Source organism: Dermacentor andersoni, chromosome 6 (genome assembly GCF_023375885.2).
Source record: "Dermacentor andersoni chromosome 6, qqDerAnde1_hic_scaffold, whole genome shotgun sequence".
NCBI lineage: Eukaryota > Metazoa > Arthropoda > Arachnida > Ixodida > Ixodidae > Dermacentor > Dermacentor andersoni.
This window is the reverse complement of record NC_092819.1, coordinates 22,480,732-22,504,787: the sequence shown is the minus strand read 5'-3', so window position 1 is coordinate 22,504,787 and position 24,056 is coordinate 22,480,732. Positions and strand designations below refer to the sequence as shown.

Sequence of the window (24,056 nt, the reverse complement as noted above, 5' to 3'; positions counted from 1 at the left end):
TTTTCAAACATTTCACTGAACTCAACAGGACCTGCAGTATTAAAATTATCACTAAAAACAACTGTTGTTTTGGAATTCCCTAGTTTTACTATAAGAAAAAGGTCGAGCTGAAAACGCCAAGAAAGTAGGCTTGGGCTGTAGAGTAGTTGCATACCTCCAGCTCCTGCACACGTCGAAGAGCTTCCAGCTTTTCCTGTAACGCTTTCTTCAAAGACTCCTGCGAAAAAGCATTTCAGTTAAGCTTGACCTTTCAGAGTTGAAGTCTCTGCACAAAAAGAAACACGAAGAAAGAACCTCCCTCCCTTTTTGTGAATGACAAAAGAGGGCTTACCTTTGCAGTATCTTCGTACCTCTCCCGCTCCTTCTGTAGTCGAGCTATTTCTTCTCTCAACTTGTCATCAGTGCTCGACTAAAAAGGTAATAAAGGAAGAGCATTAGAAACTAAGAAACAATACAGATTCAAATTAACTGCTCTTAAGTGTACATTATCTTTTTTCAGTCAAGAAGTATACACAGTAAGGATGAAAATGATTGTATTGATGCTGCAGATCATCTGTGGTCCTTATTAGCGCCCTCCGCAAGACTTGCAGTTCATTTCATCACTCATATATTATACTAAAGAAAACCAAATGTCGCTGTTGCACCCAGAAGGCAAAGTAGCATTCATAGGAATATCAAAGTATTAGACAACTATACGTAGCAAGGTTCATGGCTTTGTTGGGCATATAAATTGCAGTAAACGTTCCCCTACTAATTCATTTAACAAGCATGGTGCCACGCCTACATGGGTAAACAAACAGATCTGACTCTATGACCACGGACACTCACTGCCAAAACACTGGTGTGATGAAGAGTGGCAGCAGTGGCAAGCGAGTTGCCCTCCATGCTGCCTCTCGATTCAATGCGAACTAGGCACATGAGAGCACAGCACACATGAAGCCATCAGCCATCCATGCGCCAAGCCTTTGTACCCATTGCAGATTACCTCTAAGATAAGGCTGCACTCTGCCGTGCCATTCGCAGCCGGACAAGAGGTGATGCGCACTAACATGCCCCCCTTCCTCCCCCTCTTAGCATTCGCTTATCTCCCTGAGGAGCTTGCGCCCTTGCGCACACAATTAGTTGGTGTGCATCTTCTGGGGATGCGCGACTCTCACACATCCCCTGACATGTTTTCCCCATGTGTCTCGCATCTCCCCGCATAGCTTAGTGCCGGCGGCTGTCGGTCAGGCTGCAGTGCATTATGAGAGATAGTGCGAGTGTGGCGCTGCTAGTGCCACCTAACGGTGGGGTTGTTTGGGCACAACAAAGAGTAGGCTCTTCCTCTTTGGCTCGGGGTTGGCAAGCGGCGCTGACGTTGCATGTGTGAGCCATCTATGCTTCTGTGAGACCGTCTTGCTTAGCCTAGGAGCAGGACACCGGAATGGATAGGCCCGATTATTCAAACGCGCCACTGTTTGCATCACCGTACATGTGAATGACCAGGCGTTGGTGTATAGCATGGGGCAAACATATTTGCTCGCTATCTGGTTGCGGTGAGTCGGGCTTCCTCGATTTGATGTGATCCCATCGGCATGTTTTGTGGATAGCAACTTGGCTAGCAGGTCTATGAAAGGTGCAATAAATGCCCTTGTGGTTTGCACTACTATACTGTCGTTTCTTTGTCCCAAGAGCATGGGTGAGACCCCCACATCTTGCGCCGAACGTAGGGCCTCTTGGGGCATCGGTCGATAGTTTTAACAGTTTTGCTTCGTTTGAGATCTTTGTTTGAATGGAAGCGTAGGGCCAGTGTGGATATTGATTGCTAGTGTTGGCGGCATGCTTTCTTGAGCAAGGCGACAGTGGCTGTAGTGTGTGAACTTTTCAGCATGTCAAGCCTTTTTGCAAGTGCTCTTTTTATTTAATGACATTCGTCAGTACAAGAGCCACATGGTCTACGTCCTGGGAGAGCGAGGCTTAGTGCCAGCAGAGCATTGACATGCCTGAAGCGAGTGAGTACGGAAGCCTTGTGGGTGGTCCGAATGTCTTAAGCAAATACCATATTTACCCAAATGTAACGCGACCCCAATTGTGACGCGAGGGTCGACTTCGCGAATGCGCAAGATCAAAGACGCAAAAATGCGAATATAACCAGAGAAACCAAAACTATAGAACACGAATGTAATGCAGGAAACTAACTATAGGAAAAGTCGAGAGCAACTTTATTGAAGTACCTGCAAACTATGCCTAATCTTCATCCTCGCCATTGATGTCGCCGTCGCTGTCGTCATCACAGCTGGACTCCTCTTTGTCACTAGTTGTTTCCCACAGCAGATCGTGCTCCCTTCTGTCGAGGGCATTTAAAATAGAACATTTCTTAAATGCACAGTAGACTGTTTCATGTGACAGCCCCCACCAAGCAGCTGAAACCCTCTGGGCAACAGTAGATGCACTCGGGCATTTCAGTCTCCCTGCCGTTGTTGAGGTAGATCCACATTCAATCCAGTCCCAATACAGCTGCCGCAAGCGATCCTTGAACAGCTTGTTCAAGCAAACATCCAAGGGCTGAAGAAGGGATGTCATTCCACCCAGTATAACAATTAAATGCGTTCGGTCACGCTGCAGCTTTTCTTTCATGCCGGGTGTGAGGTGACCTCGAAAAGAATCCAGCACCAATATTGATTCTGGATGCAGCAATGTACCTGGCCTTCGGCCCCAAATGCTGGAAATCCAATCTGACGAGTTCTGAGTCCATTCAGCCTTTTTCGTGGCAGCATACAACAACATTGTATGGAAATGTTTCTTTCGGGATAGTCTTCCGGCGAAAAATTATGAAGGGAGGGAGCTTGCGACCATGAGCCAAACATGCGAGCGTAACATATCCGATTGGCCGTTGTTCGCGTATTGGTTGACCGCTGAATTTGGAGCGCGCGACTTTGAAAGAGCAGGTCAATCAACACGCACGTAAATGCAGCACATTAAGCGAGATTAATAATGAGCGTTTGGTGCCTTTCTTAGCATTTTTATACCTAGTATTCATATGTAATGCGGGGGTGACTTTTCACTTCTATATTTAGTAAAAAAAACTTGCGTTACATTTCGGTAAATACGGTAGCTTCTTCTATCTCTTTGGCTCTGATGACGTCGCAGCTTTGAGCCGGGTCGCCGCTACGGGCTGACTGGTATTGCGGCCTGGCACCAGGCGCTTTGACACCGTCTAGGACGGTGGGCGCTGTGAAATCGGTTGCTGTGTGCACTGAGCGGGGGAGGACCACCTCACAGAGCTCACGTCTCTTCGCAGCTGCCTGTATTGCGCCCATTTTGGGTGTTGTTTTTTGGATGCCGGTTGTTAAGGTGGCGACGATTTAGGCCTAAGGCGTAACGGAGCTGCCTGTCGCACGTGAAGGGACACAACCTGGTAGACTGTAGCGTTTAGGTGTTGCACTTTCCTTCCCTCATTCTATTTAGCTTCGCATGAATTGAAATTACTCATCTGACTCAAGAAAGCAAGCTTTGTTCACATGAACTTTGTATATTAAAGCCACCTGCAATTTTGCTGGCCGAATTGAACATTGTACCCCGTGGGCGATGTGCAAGCAGAATTCCTCTCCCTTGCACTACTCTAGTGTTTGCCGAGTGCACCGAGTGTACACAGCGTGAGTGGAGTCACCCCTGATTTGCTGTCACCTGAACATCGTCTGCGCTGCTGCCCCAGACTACAATTGAGCCACCCTGGGCAATGAAGATGCTGTGGCCAGTTTGCCGCAGCGACTTCAGCGACCACCTGTGTCCAGCTCGTAACTCTCGACGGCAGGGAAAACAGCCGGCAATCACCAACAGCGACTGCAGCTCTCGCCAGCAGGGCGCATCGATGCGAGCGACGCTTGCTCGTGCCGACTACGGTGTCGCCGTTTCTGGAGTCCTGGCCTGGAGTCGTGCCTTCAAGTCTGCAGAGCTGCTGCTGTGACCAGTGGACGCCAGCGGTGTACCCCAAGGACAATGTCAGCTCGCATTTGTGCTCGCACAGCGCATGGACATTTCCTCGGTGCAGCCACTACTGCATGTACTACCACTTGTTCACGAAGCATGCATTGATGTTAGGCCATGTGACATGTTTCGCCAGAATATGTAGTGATTTAAGGTTGGAGAGATGTGGAGATGTGCGACACTCACGCGTCCCCAGATATGTTGTTTTCTCTGTCTTGCGTCTCCTGTAATCCGGCTTCTCTGCGTAGCTTAGTGCCGGCGGCAGTTGGTCGGGCTGCAGAGCATTACGAGAGTAGCGCGAGTGTGGCGTTGATAGCGCCACCTAACGGTGGGGTTGGTCGGGTGTGACAGGGAGTAGGCTCTTCCTCTTTGGCTCGGGATCGGCAAGCAACGCAGATGTTCCCCGCGTGCGCCAATCCATGCTTCTGCGAGATTGTCTCACGTGGCCTAAGAGCAGGACACCGGAATGGACAAACACGATAGTTCAAACGCACAACTGTTTGTTTGACCGTATACGCGAATGACCAGGTGTTGGTGTCCAGCATGGGGCAACCATATCCGCTCACTATCTGGTCGCGGTGAGTCGGACTTCCTCAATTTGTCGCGCACACATTGGCATGTTTTGTGGATAGCAACTGGGCTAGCAGGTATTAGTCTATGAAAGGTGCAATAAATGCCCTTGTGGTTGTTTGCACTACAGTGTTGTCGTTCTGTTGTCCCAAGAGCACGGGTGCAACCCCCCCCCCCCCCCAATCTTCCCCAACAACCCTCCCTGTGCACACAAGAAAATGTTGCTGCAGTAAGCCGAGATCCTCCTCGATTTACCCTCACACGCTTTCCCTCGCACCTACAGTATTCGATGCACAGCTGCCATCATATCTCACTTGAACTTTATACAGAACACCAAAGCGACGCGAATGCCAGAAATTCATCTATGGTGTCCATATGTTGCTATCATAATAAAATGGTTTAGAGCATATTTACTATAGTATTAAGTAAAATTTAAGGACATGCTGTCCTGGCTAGCAGTTACCACTTTCAAATTTGTAAACAATGCATGCAGCCATTACACTTCTGCTTTGGACTATGCAGCGTGCAAAACTCTCACACAAACATGCACACTAATATAAATATTTGCTACCAAACTGCTAATATGGAGTGCCTGAATTATGGCCTATAGACCCATTTTTTTCGTAGGCGCCGCCATATTGTGAATGCAGTGGCGCCGCCTATGAGCAGCGCCATACTGGCTTGGGTGAAAGCGGTCTTTTACATGGCAGGTATACGCTCGGCGGTAGGCTCTGGCATTTGTTTTTGTGATTGTGCGGTCTGTTTAGTATGACGTGCGTCTTCTACATGGTAAACGGTTCTGTGAGACATGCTGAAGTGGTTTAAGGCGACATGGCCGGAATTTCTGCTGGCGTTGAGGTGGACGGAACATTCAGCGCAATGTGTGCGCGCATATTTGAGCCTATATATAATCAGCCTCGGAGATCAATTGTGTATTTCTGAATGTTCCAATCACTAACGTGACCTTATTGCAGTATTATCCTCTATTTCTAAGCTGCAGTTTAGGAGCCATGAAACATACGCGACGATCTTAACAGCGTGGGTACCTTTCTGCTACGATAGGAGCTGTGCTGTTATACTTTGACAAGCGTTCAAACTGTTCGCTGCAGGTTACATTGCGTGACTATACTTGGTTGGATGTACGAGGTTTCCACCCATGAATAAAATAGTTTTGGCTAGTAATAACAGCATACCTTACAGTTTGAATTAAGCTTGTCCAGCAAAGCGACCGTTTATGAACTGTGCGAGCGTCCTAAGCAGTAGCAGGTGCTGGATTACAGATATCTTTGTTCTATATAGCGCATGGTCCAAGCATATGGCATCAGCGGTTGTATATTTATAAATGTTGTGCGGCATTAGCCCGTTTTCTTTTGCTTTTTAGAGAAAGAGGATGATAACCAAATTTTCTTTTTCAGTTGTGTTCGTTCAGTGCTCTACGAGAAAGCGCTCACAGGTATTACGGAAATTTGGCGCTCAAAACTAGCCATCACATTCTTTTTATGTGAACCCTCACATATATTATGGCTGTATACAAGCCAAAAAGGCAATGCCGAAGCACACAGCTTATATATGTATTGTGCTGGCTCACCAACCGCAGTTATCGCTGTGTTGAGCAGCGCCATGGGCCTCATGCAGCAAGGCTAGCGTAGATATATGGTAATTTCAAGCATACTAGACTTGAAATACGTGAGAACGATGCCAGTGTATCACAAATATTTGATAGCGCCTGCCGCTCATATGTTTCGTGGTTGCCGTAAGTTGGCTGTGCACGAGCATGCGCTCTTATGTTTTATGTTTTACTCCCTATGCTAATCGATCAGACAGTGAGCTGATTTACCATTTAATGCTGGTAATACAGAGGCGCCAGTTTTCTTTGTTAGATTAAAATCGATTTAAGCAAAATAGCAAACATATACACGCACCGCGACTGATTATGCGCGTCACATTTTTGCGCCCCCAAGACATATTTCTGCCTACAGTAGTTACCGATGCACCGAAAGGCTTCCCTGACGACCTTATATGAACGAACATAGCGTAAATTTCACAAAATAAGATTTAAGACATCTCGAATCGTTCCGCAGCACGCGACAGCAATACTTTCAAGCAGCGCCGCGCCGGATCGCCCAAGCCAGAGAGGAGGAAATGCTCTCTGCACGCCCTATCCTCCTCGTCCAATGAAACGGTCTATAGCACAGCGAAAGTGTGAATGTCTCACCTTAGCACACGTTTGTAGCTGTGCTTCAAGCGTTTCAATCCGGTTGAGCAGGCGATCTTCTTCAATCATGGCCTGCAACATTGAAGAGAAATTTCTAGCTCCCAGTAAACTTGTATGCAAAGCTACTCATTCAAATATGCACTTTAATGAAGGACTTATTAGCAAATGAGATAAGCTCTGACCTGCAACACTGAGTAAAGAAGCCTCTACTTTATTCATCTTTTCTTTACCTGCGCCCTTCACTGTGTTGTTTTTACAGGGAAGCTGTTGTGCAGTGAAATCCAAATAATAATTAAAAAAAAAATTGAATGAACAGATAATTCAAACTATTCAATTGGTCCTAACAAGTCCTACGTAACTGAAAAGAGAAAAACTTCCGCAAATTTGAACTCTAAAAAACATGCATTGGTTACTTTGAACAAAATTTCTCACACCCATGTACTGCTTTTCGCACAAACCCGAGCCAAAGGCAAAGATTCAATGCATCACTCGCTACGATAATGTTTCATGCCATAGGAATGATGAGGAAAGACCCGGCGGAAGCAGACTGAACTGGAGCAAGCAGAGCGTAGAGAAGCGTGTGCCCTTTTTTGCATCGGCTTAAAAGGCACAGGAAGGAGCCCTCAGTGCACTTTACCCCTTTACTGCATGCTCCCCTACTCTCCTCATCCTAGCGCACACTCAATCACGTCATCTCCAACATTGGACACGGAGGGAAATCTCTGCTCATCCTCGCACATTTTCCATTGCACCCATACCAAATGGCGTGCAACGCGCGATCTTATGATACTTGGACTTAATATGGAACCTAGGCTTCTCCCAGCACATGTCATGTGCTGAGAGAGAAGACTTTTTCAATGCGAGCTTAATATGGTTTTAGTTTTGTGTGCTGTACTACACAATTGATCGGCACTGTATTTACAGGGGCTCTCCTTAGTTCAAAATCTGTTTCATTCTAATAAATTTCCAGACCCCTTGGAGTTCTAATTATCGAGATCCTACTCTATTATGACTAGATGCAATAGACAATTCGCACTCCAAAACATCTACTCGTAATGTCAATAAATATTTATTAAGGAATCTAGTAGAGCAAGCTAGAACAAAAAAATTTGGGGGAGATCAAAGCACATTCAGAGTGATGCATGGGAAAAGTTATAAGTGTGTGGAATAATTAGATTCACTGTGAAAAATTACAAAACTTCTGTTAATCTCTTTTCTGTAGCTTTGTGGAGTACTCAAAAGTGTGTCAGTCGGAATTCTCAGAATCATGAAGATGAGACCTGGTAGGAATATTCCTTGAGAGCAACGTGCTAAGCAAACTTAAAAGTTGTAAAAGCCTCAACAGCACCAGAGGGAGTGATCAAATTTGTGTTAACTCTGCTTGGGAGTTGACTAAAACATTTGCACTTGCAAATTATTACACATTCTGAGAATAAATTTAAGCAGGAATAAAATTATGTGAATTTGGAGGAACAGCTGTGTGCGTGTATTGCATGTGCCAAGGAAAACTTCCAGAAGTGCTGTCAGATCCTTTGGAACACTTCTTTGAAAAGTGAATTAAACTTCAGAATTGCTGCTTTAAGCAACTGGCTCAACATTGCTGCTCAAAACTCTGTACCCCATAGGAAGAACCATTACGTTTAGAATCAAACACTGGAAGTATATTTAAAGCGCACAAGTGTTAAGCCCTTCGCATCTTTCCGATCGGCGCTCCACCGCACCTGGTGTTTCGCATTGCGAGAAAATTGCTCTAAAATCTGCTACAGACGTCCCATTTACAAATAGTCCGATTTATTTTATTTTTTTTGTTTCCTAAAGGCTTCCACGTCAGATGCAGTAGGAAACTAGAAAGTGAGCACAATAAAAGTTTAAAACCAGCGGGAACGTGGAGTGCACCTTTGAGTCTTTTTTTTTAATCAGAACACCTCACGGGCTTTTGTTTTTGGCCCTCGAAATATAAGCTAAGTATTGAATGGTTCTGCTTTACACTTTTCGGTGGTATGTGCTTAAAAAGAGCCCACTTAAAAGCCTGTAGGCATTCTTTCAAGCTTGGAACTCTTGGTTGCAACAGCTACAACAGAGCGATGTCAGATGAGCAGGAATATTTACATTGTTTTACAAACTCCAGCTGAAAGCGTAGAGAAATATGTCCATCCAGTGTGTGAAACCCAATACAACTATAAAATATCCCGCAATGTGCTGCCATCTACGAAAAATAGTCAGAAACAGCTGTTCCTTGAGCGGCCGTAGAATCTCCTGCTGTGGAAGCAAATAAATTGATTTCTTCTGATGTAAACCTTCATAAACCCACTGTTAGAGTAAATTGAAGACAATCAAGCACTCGCACAGATGCATGTGCACATGCATGTGGAGGAAAACACTATCTCCCCACCTTCCAGTTGTTCTCGCTGGCTTCTTGGGTGCTGCTGACAACACGCTGGAGTGTGGCCATTTTGTTCTGGATAACCTGCTCCCTGTGCAATGCCTCCTAAAATTTGAATAGACAAAAACCACAAAGGTGAAATAAGCACCTCTACAGACTGCCATAATCAAGGTCCACATCTTTAACCCTTTGAGGGTCGATTTTTTCCGCCATATGCGACCGCCCAGGGTCGATATTTTTTATTGCAGATTTCAATTCTTCTTAGAGGGACCTATTTCGAAAAAATTTGGCCACAATTTTTATAGAGGTTGACCGTAACGCGAGAAAAAACTACTTTGCATTGGTATACATGCACTCTTCATTCATGAATAACAACAATAAAAAGGAAGTAAACTTATAAGAATGAAAAATTTGATGCATTTTTATACATGTAGTTCAAGGCCTTCAAAATGTGCACATGAGAATATTTCGCAACACTCGAATGTTCCTGCTCTTATATCTAATATGTACATCCATAGCGTAATCGAACTGCGTAAGTGCACGCACTCAAGAAAACTGCGTGGTTGTGTGCCCGTCAAAAAAGCACGTGTGACAAACTTCCGCTAATCTTCATCTTATCGCCAACCAGAGGCAATTAGTTTTCGTGAGTGTCAAAAAAAAGGAAAGCAACGGAAATGCATGCACAGCGGCATCCTTCCTATGCGCACCCCTGTGAGCACTGAACGAGCGAGAAAGAGACTGTTGTCCTTTGAGCGATTAGGAACAAGATAGCCATCAGTTTTGCAGGCGCAAGAAGCCGAAACCATCCGCGGAACAAAGCCTAAACCGCCATCCGCCCACGCGCGCACCAATTCGCAAGCGGTAGTATTTAGACGCGTGGGAGCGAACTAGCGCTAAAACAAACCATGCAACGAAAACAGAGAGAGGGAGGCATGCGAAAAGAATTCCCTGTATTACCACATAGTGGCAGCACATGACAGGAAAAAAAAAAGAGTTAGGATTGTCGCGGTTTTCAAACGTACAGACGGTGCCGTAAATATATGGCATCGACCATTTTTGGATTTGTTCGCAGCGCCGTATATTTACGTCATTGACCCTCAAAGGATTAACCAATCGGTCCACATTATGCCTTTCTTATCCACTTTGCCGAAGAGTCGATTACAGCAATAACGATGGCTTGGCTTTCTTTGAGCAAATGACAGAAGGATCATTAGAGAATACGAAGAACAAAGACTCGCACACAAGAAGAAGCCATTTATGATACATTTATTTATTGCTTTACTTGACAATAAGAAATGCAGGCTGCTAAGATAGAAGATAACAGAGAGGTCAGTTGGCTGACTTCCAGTGCTGTATAGTCTTTGAAACAGCCGTTTGTGGCCACTGTGAACAAAGGCTCTTGCAGGCAGAGTTTCTCATGATATTACCTAAAGGGAAATATAGTGCCACCACCTATGTGAGTGGGGGGTGTTGTGCCTCCTTGGAAATGCTGGGATATGGACGTCTGTGGCTTTGTCACAAACACTACTTGGTCTAATATATGGCCATGGCTGCACAGATGAAGCTTTTCCAAAATAAAATATTTGTAATACTTTCTCATTCATAGGCATTATGCCCTTCAATAAAGTTAATGCACCTCAGTGCACAAGCAAGTGCTGACAAACAAGAAAAGACGACAAAAATATCACAAAACGAGCACCAACCTTGTTGCCTGTTCTACAACTTGAACAGCCCGCTGGTATTCTTTGTTTCATATAATTGTAAATCTAAGCATAGTACTCATAACTGAATAAAATATGAACCATTGTGACAGACTGAACGGTGCTAGCCAGGCATGCCTTCAAGGTGTCCTGGCTCTGCAAGAACAATGATGATCTGAAGCCACCATAACCACCCTTCCCATGCACACAACAGCGGCGCAGCGCCAGTCTTCCCTCTAGGTAATATCGTAAGAAACTATGCTTGCAGGGCCACCAAAATGCAATATTTAACAAAGTTTACCTTAATTAGTGCTGCACATTTATTTACTATGATACCACATTTTTTAGCACACACTTGGTAATAATGTAAATATCAATCTCGTTTTCAAGATGTTCTGTTATTACTTAATTACCTGACGTTACTTATTTACATAAAACCTTTCTTACATATGAGCTGAAACTTGCTTTAAATACAAACTCGTAAATGTTTAAAACTTGCATATATTGCCACAGAGAGCTTTCCACATACAAGTTACGAGCACTCTCGTGAGGTACCTTTCTGAGCGCCTCAGCTTTGCTAAAAGGGGTCTACTGCGCAGAGTCGGCTGGCAGCTGTTGGGGGTCGCAAATGGTGCTCTATGCCCGGCCGGTTGGCATAACACATCAGCGTACCGGTGGCAGTTGTTCAAGATCCACAGGCGGTGCCTCAAGTCTTGGCTGCAGAATGGCATGTCAAACTTCATCCCGAATGACAGCAGCCAAAGTTGAAACTGTCGGCGTGGCTTCCAGTAGCTGCAGCTTTAAAAGCTCTTCCTTTACAATTGGTTGCACCAGTTCTCTTAACGCTTCGGTGTTACTGCCTGGGCCTGCTGATAGGAGGTTGACTAATGCATCAAGACTGTAGTGATGGGCATGCTGGTGCAGCGCCTTTTCTATGGCCGTCGCTTCGGTGCGAAACTCGGAAATAATGTGTGGTGGGCTGCAGGCAAGTCCTGAAAACAGCACCTGCTTAATGCCACGCATCAGATGGCGTAATTTCTTCTTTTCGGTCATGTTTGGGTCAGCGTGCTTGAAGAGGCGGAACATGTCCTCGATATACGTGCTGACATTCTCGTTAGTGTGCTGGTTTCTGACTTGGAAAGCATACTCTGCCTTCTCTTGCCAATCGGTGCTGGCATACATGGCAAGCAACTGTCACTGAAAGTCTTTCCATGAATATAGCGCTGCTTCATGATTCACGAACCATGTCCTCGCTGACTCTTCTAACGCAAAGTACACGTTGCGAAGCTTCCATGCCTCGTCCCAGCCGTTGAAATCTGTGACTCGCTCGAAGTGCTCTAAGCAGTCTTCCACATCTTTGAACGTATCTCTGTGGAAGGCATCGGGCATGCACGGTGGGTACACGATGAGCTGGGACGATGCCACCGGCTGCACTGTCGCTGGTAACTGTTGCCTGCACTGCTGCAGCAACAGGAAGCAGGGCGGGTCTCGTCGGTGGCAGTGGCTTGTGCGCTGATGTACTGGAGCCAGTTCTCTGGTTTCCAATCGCTAAGGGTTGAAGCTCCGCTCTCTTACAAACTGGGGACTTCCAATCATACCCCACACCTCCACCAGAAATGTGGCACTCTTCAATGAAGCACACTAAACAAGCTGATTTATTGTGGGCGAACTTGTGCCCGGAAACTCAAGACTAAAGCACTTTCACGCAATTTGCAAGCAGAGTTAAGAGGAGCCTATTCAACAGTGAACTGCGTATCCACACCGAACACACTTTCATGCGTCCCGAAGAGCAGGAGCCACGCTGTGACTTCTCACTGAACGGGGGGGCTCGGGCACGAGACACGCACAGTCTCGCCATGCACAAGGCGTTGCTGCCGCTCTTCTAATGGTGATGCTATGAGTAATGCCTAGGGGCTTTAGTGATGAGGTGCTTGGAAGGGTACTTCATGAGAGTGCTCGTAACTGACATGTAGAGAGCTCTATGCAGCAATATATTCACATGCAATCATCCAGTTGGCCAAGAGCCACAGTTCACGAACAAATTCCTTTACGCCAAGAAACACCAGGGCCACGCTATTCCAGGTCACCATGCAGCTACTGCATGCCAGTATCAACTTGCTGGATGTAAGAAAAGCCACAAGCAAGAAGTACCTGCTACATTTCCCACACCTCAGTGTTCCTTCTTGGAAAGTAAACACAAGAAACCAAACTGGGTCTTAAAATTAGGGGTGTGCAAATCGTGCGATTATCGGGGTGTGATTATTGAGAATGAATCATATACAAATTGAGTAGTGCCATAAGCAAATCAAATCGAATACCTACTTTTCGAATAATGAATAGCCATTATGACAACATAAAGCAATGTTCACATCCCAGTATTCTTAAAACTAGCAAATTTCTGTACTTATATAGTGCATTAAGAAGTTGAACATCTTGAAGGGGCAGCGTAAGATGACAAAGACAGAAGACAGGAACACACAGGACATTCGAGATGTTCAACCAGTACCAACACGCCGAAATGCCAATCCTTCTACATTATGAAGTGTTGTTTGTAAAAAGCACAAATGGAGCATTAGGAGCAACCAAGTAGTTTCTTTGCATGCACAGGGCTCTCCAGAGAGTAGAGCTACCCAAGTGATGTAGCCTGATCCATTGCGCAAGCTTTCATGTTTTATGCCTACACTTTGTGGGAGTTAAAAGTTTACTATACTCTTGCTCCAATATTTTATTTATTTGGGTGCAGCTGATGTTTTCAAATATTCTGAAAGTATTTGAAAAATATTTGCATTTACGAATAGTGACTATTCAATTCGAAGCCCAAACGGATAGAACACTATTCGATTCGTTGATTAAAAGTCTTGAAAATTTGCACACCCCTACTTAAAATATAATGTTATTTTTAACATTCCTTACTTTCGTATCACAAAGAAAAGTAGAATGTTCAGTTGTATGAACTGTTGAGACTAAAAGTTGTAACCTAGGTTTGGTGGATCTAAATTTTTGAATGAACAATTTTTGTTTAGCACCTCAGCAAATGAAGCAGGCACCTGGCTATTAGTGGATATAACGCCTATCCCAGAACATTGCCTCCGAAATTTTCAGCCAGCTGCAGGCATCACCCAGTCCCGGAGGTCAAGCACATACGCCACACTGGCTCTCAATGTTCTGGTTTCTATGCTTCAGTGAATGGCAATGGCACCATTTCCTCGAGTTTTGGTATCAGAAACTTCTACTTTGCTAGCTTTTCACGACACATCCACTTGCATTAAGTAAAATTTTGCACAGTGGCTGCTCTATCTGAAACTAGGGTTTCCTTACGTGGCCCAAAATTTCGTTGCATTTGGCCTTTAAGCAAGGGACACAACAAAAGACACACTGACACGGATGTGGTGCTACTTTAACTCTTGAAAATAGAGTTTTTTAGACCAATTATCCCAAAAGCCTGTTCTACATTAACAAACATACCTGGATGCACTGAGACAGCTGATAGAGTTCCTGAGTAGTGATTGAAGACCCCGGTCCAGCAGGAATAAGTGCCGTGGAAGGGCTGGCAAGAAAAGAAAAGCTCAGAAGATATTACAATTGCTATCTCTAGGATATTCAGTTGGAGACACATGAGCCAGATGGATAAACATTCCAACAAGGCTGCAGCTTCTCTAACTGATATGGTGAACTTTTATAAGAGTTCACTTTGAAGATGCAAAGCTATGAAAGCAGTATGGAAAATGCAATCTACTGGCGTACCAAGACAGTTGGACACAACACAAACTAAACAGTAACCAATGTGGGCGAGCACATTGCGTATTAGGGTAGGTAGATATCAGCAGGAGAAAGGGGCCGATTAAGAGAAAGGTGGACAGGTTGGCTTGAAATGCATACATCTAGCTAGGTACTTTGCACTGGAGGAAGAGGAAGGAGGGAGAGAAAGAGAAACATGCTTGGCAATGCAGAAGACAGAAAGAAGAGGCAAAGCAGATGAGCGAGTCTAAACAAAACTCTCAGTCCAAACCAGTGCTCTTAAGATCAGCACGCAGAAGGTATCTTACGGAACCTGCCGAGAAATGCTGACTGAAAGGTTATGCATGAAATGTTTCTTGTTCTTGAGATTGAAACAAATCTTCTGTTTCAGAGGAAGCCAAGCCATAGGCATTACGTGAAAAAAGATGTTACTATGTACATGAAGAGTGTGGCTGTACCTTGCTTTGGCTTCTTTCCCATCAGGCAGGAAAAGCCGCAGTGTGGCCACAATGCACCCATGAGTCACTGGAAAGCAAGAAAGAAAGAGAGAAGATACTTTGCAGGAAGCACTGTGTTACGAAGAGAAAAAACCATCTATCAATGATTACAGTACTCCCTAATGCCAAATTTCAGCGCAGCTCTATACGCATTTTCATTTCGCGATATATTGAGGCAAAGAGCTTGAGAGAGACATGTAGCAGTGTCGGCAATCTTCGAAAATCTGATCAAAAGGTAAAGCGCGTCAGCTTTTATACATGACTCATTGAACGTTCCAGTGTAATTGCTGGTGCCACATGGCTTCCAGAAAGTGCTATGCAATTCATGTCACGTATACAATCAGATTACAAAACAATCGCAAGCCATGACAATCATAATGAGCGCAAACAAGACCAAACCAAGCGAACCAAAGAACTGTGAGCAAGAGCTGACACGAGCAGACGATAGTACGAAATGAGTGGTCCGGCTGAGACCAGTTACGAGTATGCATCGCGCGGTTGGGCCGATCCACATAACACCAGTTTCCCTCACACAAGTCACTGAAGGGACCGCTCTTGTTGGTCTCTGCTGTTCGCGGCTCACATTTTTCAAATCCTGCTCAGAGTTCGCTCTTTCATCTTTTGCTGTGCTCATTTACTCAGTTATGCCACCGCCACACACCACCGGAACAGGTGTCTAGAAAGTGAGCTCTAAAATGCAGAATTGTGTAAATGCACACTGCAATGTTGCGTAATATTCATTCTGAGCATCAGAAATTAATAGCAATGCAATGAAGCCAAATACAGACTTAGTGCAATGAATATAAGACAATACCAGCATGAACAACTTCCCACCTCCTTGGGCCGGTTTAGTGCAAAACTATTCCAATCTGTGTTTATTTCAAATCCGCCATTACCCCTCGCTGATTGGCACAAAATTTTTTAGGCTGCATCCCTTTTGCCTGTCTGTCAAGCGATGTCAGGAATCCTCGAAAACTGACACGTCGAAGTGACATTTATGCACTAATTATGCTTAATTATGCCGAACAAACCCGGCAATATCGTGGAGTAACTTAACTGCCCTGTTCCGTTCGGAATAAAAAAATGGCTGCCTTCTTGTTGGTGTTAGCGGCAGTGGCTCAGCCGCTCAAGTGTGGGAGAAATGAGCCGGAGGACACGTTTGACGTGCCAGAGGACCTGTTTTGGCAGAACTTTTGCCTGAATAAAGAAACTGTGCGGTGGCTGTGCTACGAAGTGGCAGAGGGACTCGGAGGCATGCGAGCAACAGAGCTGTCAGTGGAGCGACAAGTGTTGTGCGCATTGCAGTTTTTTTGCCATGGGAAGTTCTCAGGCCTTGGCAGGAAGTGAGGAGACCATTTACGTGAACCAACCTAAAGTCAGCAAATGCACGTGGCAGAGGCAATCATCGACACCGAGACCCACAACAAGTGCGTCCACTTCTCGAGGATGTCGGAGGAAAATGCGACAATGAAAAAAGAGTTCCTTCGACATGGCGCCATTCCTGGCGTCATCGGATGTGTGTCGTTTCCAGGAGGGACACATTGCCAAGACTGGCGAGCATCTTCTCAGTGAGCGTAGGGAAAATTTGATACAGTTGCAATTTTGGCTGCATACATTAAGTGTGCTTGCACAGTCACAGAATGTTGAAGCCCAAACCGCTTATGTTATGGTTGAACTACATAGATGACATAAGCCCTTGAAGGGACGTTAAAATTTTTGAATGAATATCAGTGCAGAACAGAAAGTGACAACACACAAGTGCTGTGCCCGAAATTCATATTATGCATATGCAGTTTGAAGTACAGCACGTGTCTTGCCACTTTCTTTTTTGTGCTAATATTTGCTAAACAATGCAGTACCAACTTTCCCAAGCAACCACTTTGCTGGATGCTACAAACTGGCATATTACGATGTACCAGCTATTGTGTTCTGTACAGATCCCAGCAGTGTCAGGTGCTTAGCCTGTATATTCTATTATACTGTCGCTATGGTAGGCATATATTACATAACCCATGCTTTACTCACTCAACCTTGTGGCAACAGATGACTTAATACTATGTTTATGCACTACATCTGCACTGCGCATGGGAGGATGTCGGTCTCAGTCTCCTCGCCACCTGTTTGGGCTGTAGCAAAGCACAACACTTTTCGCTTCACCATACGTACTGTTCACACACACCTGCGCAGTTCTGTCGTACAGCCACCGCACAGTTCCTTTTTGAAAGACCAATTATTCTCCCTTGGAAGAGAATCCATTTGTAAACAGTTGTAGAATTGTACATGTACTTGTAGATATTCATGTAAAGTGCTGTAACCTTGTTGAAAATCCTGTATTCATGTACCCAGTGTAAATAAAAGCATGTAACACATCGTCAGCATCATCTTTAATAAAAGTAAATGACAGTCATACCAATGCACAGCTGTACGTACACAGGGCACGATTTCATGCTGACAAAAGCACAGCGTGACATCGCACTACATAGGATCCTATACACTGTAAATGGACAGTTGGCAAATATGAAATCACACAAATATCTGACATGAGCATAATTATTTTTTGAAATTACACAACCATTCACCTTCGCCCAGCAACTTCACAGTACAAAAGCTGTTGCGAGTCTTGATTGTTATGCCTTAAACATGTTGGTAGCATGTTCAATGACTGCCATATGATGGACCACCAGCATGAAACGGCAGCCACATGCTTTTAAAGAACAACACAAGTGAGAAAATACTTCGCACTTTATTTATCTTTCTTGTAACAACGACTACAAGTACAGCCAGGCAGTTTAAATGTAAAATAGCGGCCACGCATATGGCTACGTTAGGTATATCACAGACTGTTCTTAACTCCAATGGGGACTAGACTATATTGTTATCACTGGTAAGGACACCTCAAATATGACAATAGCTATCACAAGTAACAGGCACTTGCTGTTAACAAGAAGTTGATAATACGGCCACTTGTGGCTAAAGATAGGCACTAAAGATGTGAAAATGCAAACTTGACAAATACAGCACGAAAATCCTAATAGGGAATTTCAATAGCAGTTACCACAGCAAGCTATATAAATGCTTCTATAGTAGATGTGTGTGGAAAACTGTTATAGTTAAATTACAAAATAAAAACGATCGCACAGTGTACAGATTGGACTTAAACAGAACCTCAAGGGCCCAGGAAAATTGGTTCCGTTTAGCAGGAGTACCATTTACTGAGAGGCAAAGCTGAATACAATTGCATGAACACAAAACCAACCAACCACGAGGATGGTGTTCCATTTAAGAGGCAGTTCCGTTTAAGCAATTTTCGTTTACCGAGATTCCACTGTATGTTCCCTGAAAAGCAGTACATATTAAAACATCACAGTAACAGAAGAGTAAAAGCACACTGAACCAAAAAGGTGAAAAAATTAGACATGCAGTTTATAATAACTCTCTCACCGAGACAATCTTGTAAAGCAAATAAAGCTAGTTAAACTACATATGAAAATTATATTTTAAAATGTTATGAAGTAGCAATATACACTTGTTCAACCTATAGTGTGTTGCTGTAGGCCCAGCAATCAGATTGTGAATCCACTGGTATGGCTGTGCCTGTGTGCGGCAAAGAGTCATACCGTCCCTTCAGGCAACATCACGGCACTCAGTTTTTTATTGCCACTGTCATGGATGACCTGCATATATTTTACAAGGCTCGCACCACCACCAAATCATGCAGCATCAATCTGAATGGAAAGATAAGCTACACTTTTAGGTAGGCTGCACTAAAAGATTATATGTAACAAAAGAATGCGCAAGTCAATCACAGTTGAGGCGGCTCGCAAAGGCCATGCACAATGGCAGCCAGGACCTGGCGCAGGGTGCCTGGGATGAGTGCAGTCGCCTCCCGCAAGTACTGCATCTTCTCCGCCAGCTGCCCCAGTCATGAGTACTCCGCTGCTGCCATGTAGGCTGCAACCTCCGGCTGCTGTTGGTGAGGTGGCCTGTGCGGCTGTTGCCGGCTGATGGTACTTAAAAATAAAATAAAAAAACAGGTTAAAGAATTTCTGTGCTCTCTCAAGGAGAAAATTTACCAAATCAATATAAAAGGTGGAAGCTCAGAAAAATAATCCTGGCCACAAACCAATGAAAAAGCAAACACTAAATTAGGATAAACAAAAAAGGACATTGCAACATTCTCCCATGGAAGTTAGGCACTGCAACATATTCCCATGCAAGTTAAATCCAGCAGAAGCATTTTTAAAGCGTGCAATGGGAATTTATCACTGCACAGTTTACCTACATTCAGAGATAATTATGATCGTTCACAAAGAATGTTTGCTTACCAGCTTTTTGTTGAGATGTACTGCCTTCCAATCTTCATTGATTCTTGAGTATCCTATTTGAATAGAAGAAAAAGTAAACATCATGCGATCATTACAGATGTTCAGATGCTACTGTCCAAGCATTAAGCACAAGAGAAAATTATGTTTTTTACTCACCGTGCACTACACGTTCATGGTTTCCATGATGTCCACAGCTTCCAAAATTCTTCTCGGGCGAAAGTACATCTCAGATGCTGAGATTTCATCTAACTGGGCAACACCACGGGTACACGCACACTAAATGCGAGCCACAGGACCAATCAGATGTTTTCATGTAGCTGCAATTTTTCGTGCACACAGCGAACTGGATTGGATGCTGAACTCACACGTGGGGCTATGGCTAGAAAAATGCTAATACTTGCATTTACTTTGCAGTGCACATGAACCATTTTTGCGTCAATATATTAAAAAACGATGTTGATTTCAATAGCACACAATTGCCTCTTCATTAAGTGCTTTTATCTAAAGTGAAGTTGCTATACAGCCCCCTTAGGAAGCAAAAGATGCTTCCGACAAAGATGAAGGCTGCTGATTGGGCTGATTGAAAAATGCTGCGAGTTCCCGCCTCATTTTCACAAACAGCCACGCCATATTGACGTCCGAACCTCAGAATAACTTCAGTTTGGAATAGTCTTGTGTTATCGCGCTTTTGAAGGAAGGTTAAACTGCGCAAAGAAATGAGGACATGCGGAACGAACACATAAAACACCATGAACGTGCATTGCTTCCGCTTGTCCTCTTTTTTTTTCCGCAGTTATAACCTTTATTCAAGTATGAACCAACTAGCCAGCAAGAATGTCCTCCTTAAGTATAATTTTTGTCTCGCCATAGCTTTTTCATGCAGCTGTCCATCCTGAAGTGGCGCATATTGAAAGGGCCTATATGTATCAGTGCCAAATAATCCTCGTTCAAATGATATTTGTTTCACTAATGTGCACACAGTGTCATTCGAGGTCCCTTCAATGCATGCACCAATAAGCCATTATGTGTGTAAAAGTTACGTGTGTAAAAGAGATGAACCACAGAGTAACAGCCGCTGCAACACAAGCAGGACTGATGAGAGTTGTATCACATGTAAAACATAATATGTGTGTCACTGGAACAAACATAATAAGCTTCGCAAGTCTTGTTACATGCAATTATCAGGCATTAATATGTGGAAGATGATGTTCAAGTATTAAAATATAAGAAGTTTTTTTTTTTTATTCAGAAACTAGTTTCAAAAGAAACCTCACCTTTCCTAGAGTTCTCCACCACATCAACACCGAACTGTACAATGTCGCCGGAGCAGACTTCCTGGGCCGGCGACTCCTCAGAACCTTTGCTTAGGCGCTGGTTGTTGACGAAAGTACCATTGCTGCTTTTGGTGTCTTGCAGATAAAACTGAAAATATGACAAATAAAGTAGCATTTATTCTAGAAAGATTACAAAGGCCAGAAAAAAAAGAAGAGCTATATAGGAAAGGCTGTATGTGTCTCCTGGAGGCTCTTTGCCTCAAATCCAATGAAATTAAATCAACTTATTTTCCCAAAAGGAGGAGGAAGTTGCTAAAACAAAGCCTCTGATATTTGTAACTTGACAAGGTGGTTGACTGAACAGTATGTGGCAGAAATAGACAACACACATGAGATACGGATTCATGAAACTTTTGCAGATACAGAATCTTTCAAGCAGTAATAATGCACTATAATAGACAAGAGATCATAGTACGAAATTGAATGAATGAATGAATGAATGAATGTGTGGTGTTTAGTGGCACAAGGGACAGGTATGGCCAAAAAGTGCCATGCCAGTGTAAACAAGTTCGTGGTGGAGTTAAGATTTCTATGAGGTTGATGTGACATGGCTGTAAAGGGGCCTTAAAAATAGTCATTCTAAAGTGCATAAAACATATGCGTAGTAAGATTATGGCAATGACAAATGACGGGTACAATGACCATTAAGATGCATTGCAAAAGAATGTTACGATATACAAAATGCGTCAGATTCCAAAATTGGCTAGAGCACTACGGCCTCATTAGAGGCCACGAAACACAAGGGCCTAGAGGCATGCTATACAAAACTACCGCAGCATCGTCCTCAGGAAAGAGGACGCACTATGAATTTAATGGGCTTGTAACATGTAGGACAACATCACTCATGAAACAGAGGACTGCTTTACTGTTAAAAAGCAGTTCTTTAGAAAGAAACATAACCGGGTGAAGAAAGACACAATAGTGGTATGCAGGAGCAAAATGTTTCTCTCTTTCAGCTTTGGCTTCCCGATACTACAGGAGGATGGTCAGCCTCTCACCACCTTTACAACAGGTTGGAGGCAATTTCCCGTAAGTAGAAAATTATGTATACCAAAAGTGTGTTCTATTCTGAGGTGACAGAATAGGACATCTGTTCGCCATGATTTGGTTAAGGAAGGCTTATCACGTGGCTTTATCACGTGCAGCTTATTTGTTTCTGCGTCCCACATGCGTTGCCAATGGTTTAGCAGTTTCTTTCGTAAAAAGGGCTTGAAATCTGCGACAGGGACAGCAGGATTAGGATTAACAGCATGCGATGCAACTGACATGGCCATCTGGTCCACCAGAACGTTACCCTCGATGCCCCTATCGCCAGGCACAAAGCATAGAATGACATGATGGTTTGATAGATACACATTGCAGAGGTCAGATTAGAGCTCAATAAGTATGAAATTTTTGTGCTTATAAAGTGACATCAAGGCTTTCACAACACTTAGAGAGTCTGTATATGTAACTGCTTTTTGGAGTTGATTTTCTTATATGCTTTACAGTCGACAATAGTGGATAGGCCTCAGTTGTAAAGATACTTGTTCCTGGATGCAGTACATCGGATTTGAAGAATGGACCGACGGCTGCATAGGACACCCCGGCATGCCACTTCGACACGTCTGTGTAAAACTCCGTGCAGGAGTGCTTGTACTGGAGTTATGGGAAACCCATTCTGATTTCTATCTCTGGAGCGTGCTTTGTAAGTTATAGAAAGGATATGCCACATGCTACCACCAGCCACTCCCAAGGAGGTAGCAGCTAGCTGGATGCAATAAACGATGTTCAAGGAATGGGACATCTATTTAATAGCTAAGCTCTCTCACACGCAGCGAGAAAGGCTGTCTTACAGAGGCACGATTACGGAAATGTGTAACAATAGTCGTATCGTTAACGGTATTAAAACATGGATGTTCACGATTATAGTATTTTGAGAAAATATGTGTGGCTGATGTATGTTCTCTGCAGATGTAGTGACCACTCATTTGATTCGATGTATGAGCTTTCAAGAGGGCTTATTCTAAAAGCACCAGTGGCTAAGTGGATACCTAGATGGTGGACTGGATCTAGCATCTTCAGCGTGCTCAGGGCGGCAGAGCTATATACGATGGCACCATAGTCCAATCGTGATCGAATTAGGCTCTCATAAAGATTCATCAAACACTTCCCGTCTCTACCCCATGCTGTGTGGAATAGAATTTTCAGTAACTTCATTGTTTTTAGACATTTTGCTTTAGGATGTTTATGTGGAATGAAAGTAAGCTTGAAGTCATGTATAATACCTAGAATTCTGTGCTCTTTGTTGAGAAGTATTTGTTGTCCACACAGTTCTGTACAAGGATCTGGAACCAGGCCATTCCTTCTTGTGAAAAGAACATAAGAACTTTGGTGGGGATTGATTTTACATCCATTCTTGTCTGTCCACTAGGACACTTCTTTCAAGCTCTGCTGTACCTGTCTCTCCGATACTGCGAGGTTACGGGATTTAAAGCCTATTTGTATGTCATCCACGTAGACGGAATAAAAAATGGCTGGTGGTAATGAAGCATGAGGCGTGTTCTTCTTCAAGATAAAGAGCATGCAGCTAAGCACGCCTCCCTGGGGTACACCAGCTTCTTGTATAAGAGGTCGCGACAATATGTTGCCGATTTTCACGCGGAAGATACGATTTGACAAATAGATTTTCATTATGTGTAGCATATCTCCAAGGATGCTTATTCCCCACAAGTCTCTTTAGATCCCGTAATGCCATGTTGTGTCATGCCTTCTCCATATTGAGGAATAGGGATAAGAAAAAATGTATGTACAAATGCATTGCGAATATATCCTTCAATGCATACAAGATGATCGGTTGTGGACTGCCCTTGTCTGAAGCCACACTCGTAGGGATCAAGCATATTGTTGAGTTCAAAAAAATGATTCTACGATTAATCATGTTTTTTAAAAACCTTACAAAGGCAACTTGTAAGAGCTATTGGACAATAACTTGCCACCAAGGAAAGGTCTTTACTCTGCTTCAAAACAGGGACCACAATCGCTTATTTTCATGTGGATCCTATCCAGCATTACAAATAGCGTTGAAAAGTGCGAGTAGTGTAATTTGCGTACCAGTGTGTAAGTTTCTCATCATGTCACACGCGACTCTGTTAGGTCCCGGTGCAGAGCTCTTGCATGCGATCAAGACAGCTCTCAATTCGGCCATGCTGAAAGTCAAGTTTTACAGTTCGTTCTGTCTGCATTTATGCACGACTGGCTTACGTTCTTCTATTTGTTTGTATTTAAAGAAGGATTGAGGATAATGGATTGAGCTCGACACACGCTCAAAGTGCTCCCCAACAGAGTC

The 24,056-nt window shown here is 43.9% G+C and overlaps 1 protein-coding gene across 7 annotated transcripts in view; it reads right to left on the bottom strand.

Annotated features, from left to right (window-relative positions):
* LOC126521348 (uncharacterized) overlaps window positions 1-24,056 on the bottom strand; it is a 93,045-nt gene that overhangs the window by 55,708 nt on the left and 13,281 nt on the right. For all 7 annotated transcript variants that reach the window (XM_055065933.2, XM_055065932.2, XM_050170027.3 and 4 more), the window contains exons 3-9: window positions 20,669-20,816; window positions 15,031-15,097; window positions 14,300-14,381; window positions 9,144-9,239; window positions 6,752-6,823; window positions 332-409; window positions 155-217 (exon numbers count right to left, since the gene is read on the bottom strand). In XM_055065933.2, the coding sequence (XP_054921908.1) occupies window positions 155-217; window positions 332-409; window positions 6,752-6,823; window positions 9,144-9,239; window positions 14,300-14,381; window positions 15,031-15,097; window positions 20,669-20,816 (606 nt within the window). The remainder of the gene's footprint in view (window positions 1-154; window positions 218-331; window positions 410-6,751; window positions 6,824-9,143; window positions 9,240-14,299; window positions 14,382-15,030; window positions 15,098-20,668; window positions 20,817-24,056) is intronic.